This window comes from Prunus mume, linkage group LG5 (assembly GCF_029339155.1).
Source record: "Prunus mume cultivar Tortuosa linkage group LG5, ASM2933915v1, whole genome shotgun sequence".
NCBI classification, from domain to species: Eukaryota; Viridiplantae; Streptophyta; class Magnoliopsida; order Rosales; family Rosaceae; genus Prunus; species Prunus mume.
Window position 1 is genome coordinate 20,320,342 of NC_142702.1, and position 8,105 is coordinate 20,328,446.

At 38.2% G+C, this 8,105-nt stretch overlaps 2 protein-coding genes across 2 annotated transcripts; both read left to right on the plus strand.

The window, feature by feature from the left end:
• The first annotated feature begins 2,383 nt into the window (after positions 1-2,383).
• On the plus strand, positions 2,384-5,183 carry LOC103331911 (uncharacterized). The gene is made up of 5 exons (XM_089053641.1): positions 2,384-2,544; positions 3,460-3,525; positions 3,654-3,780; positions 4,130-4,247; positions 4,363-5,183. Exons 1-5 carry the CDS (start codon positions 2,478-2,480, stop codon positions 5,011-5,013), a joined length of 1,029 nt encoding a protein of 342 aa, XP_088909767.1. The 5' UTR covers positions 2,384-2,477; the 3' UTR covers positions 5,014-5,183.
• A 761-nt stretch (positions 5,184-5,944) lies between these two features.
• LOC103331865 (elicitor-responsive protein 3-like) lies at positions 5,945-7,708 on the plus strand. Its single transcript, XM_008234536.2, has 5 exons — positions 5,945-6,112; positions 6,660-6,725; positions 6,869-6,995; positions 7,159-7,282; positions 7,422-7,708. Exons 1-5 carry the CDS (start codon positions 6,046-6,048, stop codon positions 7,503-7,505), a joined length of 468 nt encoding a protein of 155 aa, XP_008232758.1. The 5' UTR covers positions 5,945-6,045; the 3' UTR covers positions 7,506-7,708.
• Positions 7,709-8,105: the final 397 nt, after the last annotated feature.

Here is an 8,105-nt window from a genome sequence, read left to right on the forward strand (position 1 = left end):
ATCTCCTGGGAGGTATCTTTGGCCTCCCTGTGATTTGTTTGTATTGCTCTGGGGTTCTCCCCTTCCTTGTATGCTTCTTCTTGCAACTTCCTGTTTGGTGCTGCTGGAGCCTTCTCTGGCTTTTAATGAAGTATTATTAACATATGTATTGAAACTTTCATTTAACAAGGGGTTAACATAATCAGCAAAAACTTGTTAAAGAAAGTTCTAAATTCAAATCTCATGGCAAGATATTTTCAGGAAAGAAATTTGATCATCAGTGTTGGTTAAAGATTTTGTATTCAAAGACCTGTTTTAGTTGTTTGTGTGTTTGGCCTCATCCCGACCCACATACAAGTCCAAATGGAGGAGCTCACTTACTGCAAATTTATGTTATTACGGTCTTAATTCTGTTCGATTAAATTTCGGTGGGTTACGTTCTCAACAAATGATATGCCAAAACTTGATTTTTTTTTCCCATTTTTTGTTAAAAAATAGTATAGCCGCTCCTATACTTGATTTTTAAATTGTTTGTTTAAAAATCGTATAGCCGCGCGGCTATACGGTTTTGACACGTAGGTACTAATCACAAGGGAGTCCTTTTTTTTTTAAATATAGCCGGCCGGTACCCAGCTTTTTCTGGTTTTTTAAAAAATAGTATAGCCGGGGCTGCTATACATTTTTTAAAATTTTTTAAAAGAAAATAGTATAGCCGCGCGGCGATACTTACTGCTTAATTAGGGTATCCTATCCCAGCTTTATCCCCAATCTACCCCCCCTAAAGTCGCCATTTTTCAGCATTCTATTAAAATCAAAGACGAAGAAAGAAGGGCAAAATCAGAACTAAAATAGGAAAATATAGAAAATAATTTTATAATAATTTACTAGTAACAGAGGAAGCAACAGAGGCATCATCGTCGTCATCAGCGAAGATTCAGAGTCAAAGTCTCAAAAGCCCGAGAGAGAGCCTTCTTCAGTTCTTCTTCGCCATTTGTTTCTCTAAAACCCCATTCTCTATCTCTTCGAAATCTCAAATATTTGTATTTATTGTTTTACAGTTTTGTCCGAAAGTCTTGGCCTTTTTTACACCATTGCCATAAGAAAAACCCTAGCCTCACTTGTATCTGAAAACCCAATTCATAGCTTCGCAATAGCTCTCCTGTCTGAAAATGGGTATTTTGTTTAACTCTGAATATTCCTTTATTGTTTCACCATTTCTCAGCAACCAAACAGAAACAAGCAACAACAACAAAAGGAAATAGGTTCATATTCTAACTCTGCCTGATATTAAAGCAAAGCGTTCAGTTCTACCTTCGAATTTCTTCTCCTGCCTCTTCATCATCATCATGTACTGCGAGCTCAGAGAGATTGCTCCGTAGCTTTGCTGTGATGCCAGTTCCGCGACGTCGTTTTATGAAACCGAGTAAAAGATTTTCCAGCCGAAGACGTATTTTGAGACGTAGGCGCCTAATCGTAATAGGGGTCCTCTCTTTTTACAGGTATAAATAATATAGCCGAGCGGCTATACCAGGTGGTTCCTGATTTTTCGTATAACGGCTATACTTGATTTTAAATGTTTTTAAAAAAATAGTATAACCGCACGGCTATAACATTTTTAAACACGTGGGGGCCAAATCGCAATAGAGGCCATCTTTTTTTTACATGTATAAATAGTATAGCCGGTCGGCGATACTCGGTTTTTTGTTTTAAAAAATCGTATAGCCCCCCGGCTATACCTAGAATTTTCTGTCTTATTAAAAAGTATCACCACGGGCTATCCTAGTTTTTTAACCGTATAGCCGCTTAGCTATACTTTTTTTTAACAAAATAGTATAGCCGCGACGATACTTATTTTGACACGTGGCGACTATACCCGGTTTTAGCCAGGAGGGTCGTCTTTTTTATGTATAAATAGTATAGCCGCACGGCTATAGTTTTTTTTTTAAAAAAATAGTATAGCCGCGCGAGACGTAATTTTTTTTATAAAAAAATAAATAGCCGAGCGATAATACTATTTTTGACACGTGGGCACACAATCTCTTTTTTACATGTGTAAATAGTATAGCCGTGCGGCTAGACTCGAAAAATGCCTCGGTTTTGTAAATGAAACCAAAGATGTGCCAAAATGCAACAAATCTGCAATTAGTAACAAATTATCTGGCATTTGCCAAAAAAGGTAAAATGTAAAAATTTATTAGCGATTAGTTGTTTTCCTGAATTAACAGATTTTGATCGTGCCCTGTACAGTACATGCCAGAATAATAAATGAGAAACAGATACGCGTCTTCTCTCCACGTTTTATGGCGGGACTAAGAGTTGAAAACGATGACATGTCGTATTATGGAACCCAACATCAGGAACCTGTCGTATCCTAATTAGTCTTTATATGCAATTAAAAACGTCCCGGACTTTGTACCTTCTCCTTCTTCTATCATTCTCTCTCTCTCTCCCTCTCTCTTTATGTCTGTGTTGTGTTCATAGTTTCTTCCAATCCAAACATGCCTCATGGAACGCTCGAAGTCCTTCTTGTCAGTGCCAAAGGCCTCCACAACAATGATTTTCTCGGTAACTCTATATATACATCTCTCTCTCTCTCTCTCTCTCTCTCTCTGTTTTATATGAACAATATTGGATCAATAAGATTATTAATTTGATCTATGAAGGCCAATATTGTTTTTATATTAATTGACACATGAGAAATGATTTCTGGGTTGCATTGCATTGTTGCTTTCTGCTCGATCTCAAATCTGAATTCTTAATTTGCTTTGTGTATATATTTCTTAATGCCTAGCTAGCTGTTACATGATTTTTTTTTTTCTGGGTTTTCATGAACATGTTTTCTCATGCATACATGTATGTTTCTGATTGTAAAATGTTGGATCTTTGATTGATCAGTACCAGCAAAACAATCCCTCTTCATTGATCGGTAGTAATTTTAAGTCATGTATAAAGTATCTATCTATTTTTTTCCCTGGTCCTGTTTTTCCTCATCACTATGTTGTTTATGTCATCTAATTGGTTTAATTTTCTTTTTTGATATATATATGTCGGTATTTGGCTTCAATTATCTCGTAATTGATCCAGACAGGGGCGGTGACGCTTCTTCTCCTTTCACAACCCTTTGAACATGTATAAACATAACCACGGATTTCAGAACAAATCCCCATAATTTGAAGTTTGTGTGAATAACAAAGGACATGATCATTTACTGACATCATCAGTTTTTTTTACTTCCTTATGATTGTTTTTAGTACTCTTCTTCTAGTTAGCAGATTTCCTTTTTTAATTTTTCTCAATTTTCAATTACAGCTAGGCCTTTTTATGTCACTGTCACATTTTGTGAGCAGTGTAAACAATCATACATTATATATGTGTTTGGTGGGGTTTGGCATTGTCTGTAAATAGTTTGATATAATATGATGTTTGATTATATATGTCTGCTCTGCATCATGGGTTGAATTGAATGCTTTTCATGGGCAGCTGACATGGATCCCTATGTCATTTTAATTGTAAGGACCCAAGACAAGAAAAGCACTATCGTCTCAGGTACAGTTTCTTTTAGCTAGCCGTATCTTTCTTATTTATCATTCCATGCATTTGTTTCAACTTGAAAATGGTCTAAGTGGTTTTCAAACAATTGTGTTGTAATTGAAAATGTTGTACATGCAATGCAGGGCAAGGATCTGAGCCAGAATGGAATGAAACCTTTTCATTCAACGTCTCCGACGAGGTTGATGAACTTCGTTTGAAAATAATGGACAAAGATAGCTTCAGTGCAGATGATTTTGTTGGGGAAGCAACGTGAGTTCTTTTCTTTTTGTCCTTTAATTTGTATAAGGTTTCTCAAAAAAGTCTGCAGCTAGGCGAGCCCTGTTTGGTTCTTCAAAACTTAAGCTATTAGATGAAGTGACCCAACTGAACTGGTCTATGTGGTTTTATATATCAAACAACCTAGAATCTAGATTAGTGCTAAAAAAAATTCATAGTATCAAATGTGTATTTACTCGTTACAAAATTTGGGTACGGGTTATTGACAGATGACTCATTCAGTCACGGACCTCTCAACTTATTCACGGTTGATTTTGAGTTGGGTGCTCGCATTCTAATACTTAATAGCTACTCTAACTTATCTATATATGGTCGCATGCAGCGTTCCTTTAGAGGCTGTTTTCATTGAAGGAAACCTTCCACCAACTCCATACAATGTTGTCAATCAAGAAAAGGAATATCACGGAGAGATTAAAGTTGGCCTCACTTTCACTCCTGAGGTAGATATTGTTACTCATCCATCAAAAGCTCACTGCTCCTTTGCTCCACTTTTTGGTATGCTTTCAATCTTTTCATAGCTTTAGCCTTTTCATAAATGTGTTTTGTTTATTGCAGGGAGGCAGCCATGGTTCTGGAGACTACGGTGATGGCTCAGAGAGCTATGGTGGAAGGAAAGGATCATCACATAAAGGAGAGGAAAGCTATGGTGGTGGTGGTGGTGGCGGCAGCAGCGGCTATGGTGATGGTGGTGGCGATGGTTATGGTGGTGGTGGCAGTGGTGGCTATGGTGGTGGACGTGGGGGCGGCTATGGTGGTGGTGGTGGCGGCGGTGACGACTATGGTGGCGGTGGAGTCTATGGTGGTGGACGGGGTGGTGCAGCTATGGTGGTGGTGGTGACGGTGGTGGTGGTGATGGTGGCTATGGTGGTGGCGGCAGTGGAGGCTATGGCGGTGGTGGCGGCAGCGGAGGCTATGGCGGTGGTGGCGGCGGCGGAGGCTATGGCGGTGGTGGCGGCGGCGGCAGCTATGGTGGTGGTGGTGGCGGCGGCAGCGGCTATGGTGGTGGTGGCAGCAGCTATGGTACTGGTGGCGGCGACAGCTATGGTGATGGTGGCAGCGGGGGCTATGGTGGTGGACGTGGCAGGGGCTATGGTGGTGGTGGTGGACGGACAGAATCATCGGAAGCCGAAGAAAGCTATGGCGGATGGAACGAATCTTCTCACCGAGTATGACCTTGGGATTAAGAGTGTAATAATGTATTATTGATTACTTAATTAGCTGCATGGTGTTAACATGGGTAAAAAGAATAAAGAGCTTTGCTAGTCATGTTGAAGGGTTCCTTTTTGGTTCTACTTTTTGTGGCTCAACTTGTTTTTTATTAGACTGAAATTACCAGTCAACTTTACTAATGGTGATTGCTTTCATCTTTGCTTTTACCCTCCCTCCTCATTATACCTAATTTCCATGATTAGGAGCATCTAATCACACTAATTTCGGTTTGTTGCTACCCAAATTCGATTCAATGTAAACACCTGGCATGTGCTTTTGAGTGTTTCTTCTTTACTCAACGCAATTCTTAACAAACAAGTTTTCAGCACCCATCTAGTCATCCGTAATATAATAACTTGTTATGCATGTTACCATTGGGTCAAAATGGCCTGCCTATTTCCTTCAACTTCAGTTTAACAATCAAAGCCAACATTAAAATTCAATTGAAGAAACTCCTCTAGTTTTGGAATCGATCTTTTCTTCTTCTTCTTCTTTTTCTTTTTCTTTTTGTAATTATTCCAGGGTCAAATTTATGTATGCTCTTTTTATTTAAACAATCGTAAATACAATAGTTGAATTCTTGTCGTAAGTGTAAGTGCTCTTACCACAAGCACCACTCAAAGATTACGTCTTTTGAGTTACATATATATCCTTTTGTTCATAGAATTTGAAATCGAAATCTTTTCCAACAAAGTGGTGACTATGTGTTGGTTGACTAGCCACATATAAGATGCGATAGAGATTACAGAATGTTGTGAGTGTAATTAAGATCTAAACAGCAGAAATTAATTTAACGTTGAGGGGTTTAAGAGTTGAAAATAACATGACACATTACGGAAACAGAACTGAACAAGTCAACTGGTAACTGTCACTAGTAACTAGTAACTGCTAAGAAAGCTATTTAAATAGCTGACAGGCAAATGAATTCATTAAGTCGTTTCCAGCTCAGAAAACTGCAACTTAACTTGTAGACTGCTCCATCTTCCCTCTCTCTCCTGCTTTGGATTTCAATTTTCAACCGATCCAAACATGCCTCTGGGAACGCTTGAAGTTCTTCTTGTTGATGCCAAAGGCCTTGACAACAATGATTTTCTGGGTAACTATCTCTCTCCCTCTGTGTCTGTGTTAAGGATCTTCGATCTGCCAGCTGATCATTTTCTGTATTATTTGTACAAACACAATTTTTGGGTTGCTTCTATGGATCTCAATTCTTTGCTAGCTTTGTCTTATATCTGAACGAATGTTTTTGCCTGACTTTTAAAAGCTTGATGTCCCTGTTTTCTCATGTGTGTGTCTATATATATGTGTGTGTGTATTTGTGTGGGTAAAAAGTTGAATCTTTGATGCACTAACCAAAATCAAAAGAATCAATGAAAGTTCTCATTCGCTTTTGCATAGATCCTTAGCAAATTTAAGTTGAGGAGAAAAGATCTATCTACTTTTGACATGTGTGTGCTTGGATTTACGTATCTCATAACTATGCTAAGCTAAATCAGGATTTTTATTGATACTTTTTTTGGTCAACATATTTGGATCCACAAAGAATTTGATATAAATCTGTTATGCTTTTTAATCTTTCTGCTTTAAGTTTCTGAATTTGCTAATTATGTATGTGTGACATGGGTTGAATGCTTTATGAGCAGCTGACATGGATCCCTATGTCCTTTTGACTCTAAGGACCCAAGAGAAGAAAAGCAATGTGGTCTCAGGTACATTTCTACTTCTAGCCATCTTCATCTTTTGTGCACATCCCCCCTGCAATAGAAATTGTTTAACTTTTGGAAGAACAATGGCTTAAATTGGTGCCTGCAGTTTTCAATGAATTGTGTTAAGAACAAAATTGTACATGCAGGGCAAGGATCTGCACCAGAATGGAATGAAACCTTTGTATTTTCAGTCTCTGATGATGTCTCCGAACTTCATTTGAAAATAATGGATAAGGATAATTTCAGCGCAGATGATTTTGTTGGAGAAGCAAAGTGAGTATTTTTTTCGTTTTTCGGTCACTTGAAAGCAATTTGCAACCTCGGAAACTAGGTTTTGAGTTTTAACAGTTCAATAATCTGTGATATATTCTCTGGTGAAAAGAGTATAATTTGTAGTTTCATCTTTCATGTCTAACTTATCCATGGTTGCATGCAGTATTTCATTAGAGCCAGTGTTCACTGAAGGTAGCATTCCACCAACTGCATACAATGTTGTCAATCAGGACAAGGAATACCGTGGAGAGATTAAAGTTGGACTCAGATTCACCCCTGAGCCTGAGGTGCTTTCAATTTACTTTTGTCCTTTTTGGAAACTTTTAAGTTTTCAATGTATGATTGTTGTGTTGAACATCACTGCTAAAGCAATTTTTTGCACCTCCATTGTTAGTGTCTTTACTCTGACTGCATTCCTTATTGCAGCAAAATGACGGTCCATCTGGGGAATATGGTGGTTCCGAGGAGGGCTACGGTGGATGGAAACAATCATCTTATGCAGAGGAGTAGGGCTAGTTTGGATCGGAAGAACTATCTTACCTGGAATAACCTTGTGATTTACAGTGTAATGTATGATGTTCATTTAGCTGCCTGGTGTTGGCTTGAGAAAAGAGAAGGAGCTTCAGTCATGTGGGAGGTTTCCTTTTGGTGTGCTTTTGTGGCTCAACTTGGTTTTTATCAATTAGACTGAAATAACCAGTCAATTTTACTAATGGTGATTGCTTTCATCTCTGCCTTTACCCTCCCTCCTCATTACACTTAATCTCCATGATTAGGAGCATAATCACACTAATGTCGGTTTGTTGCTACCCAAATTCGATCCAATGTAAACACCTGTTATCTGCTTTTGAGTGTTTTTTGTTTACTCAACACAATTCTTAACAAACAAGTTTTTAATTAGCATACACCAAATCATCCATAATATAATAACTTGTTATGCATGTTACCATTGGATCAAAATGGCCTGCCTATTTCCTTCAACTTCAGTTCAACAATCAAAGCCAACAATAAAATTCAACTGAAAAAAGTTTCCATCAAACCCGGGGAAACCTCATTACTCCATAAAGCTCCTCTAGTTGTGGGATCAATCTTTTCATTTTTTCAATTATT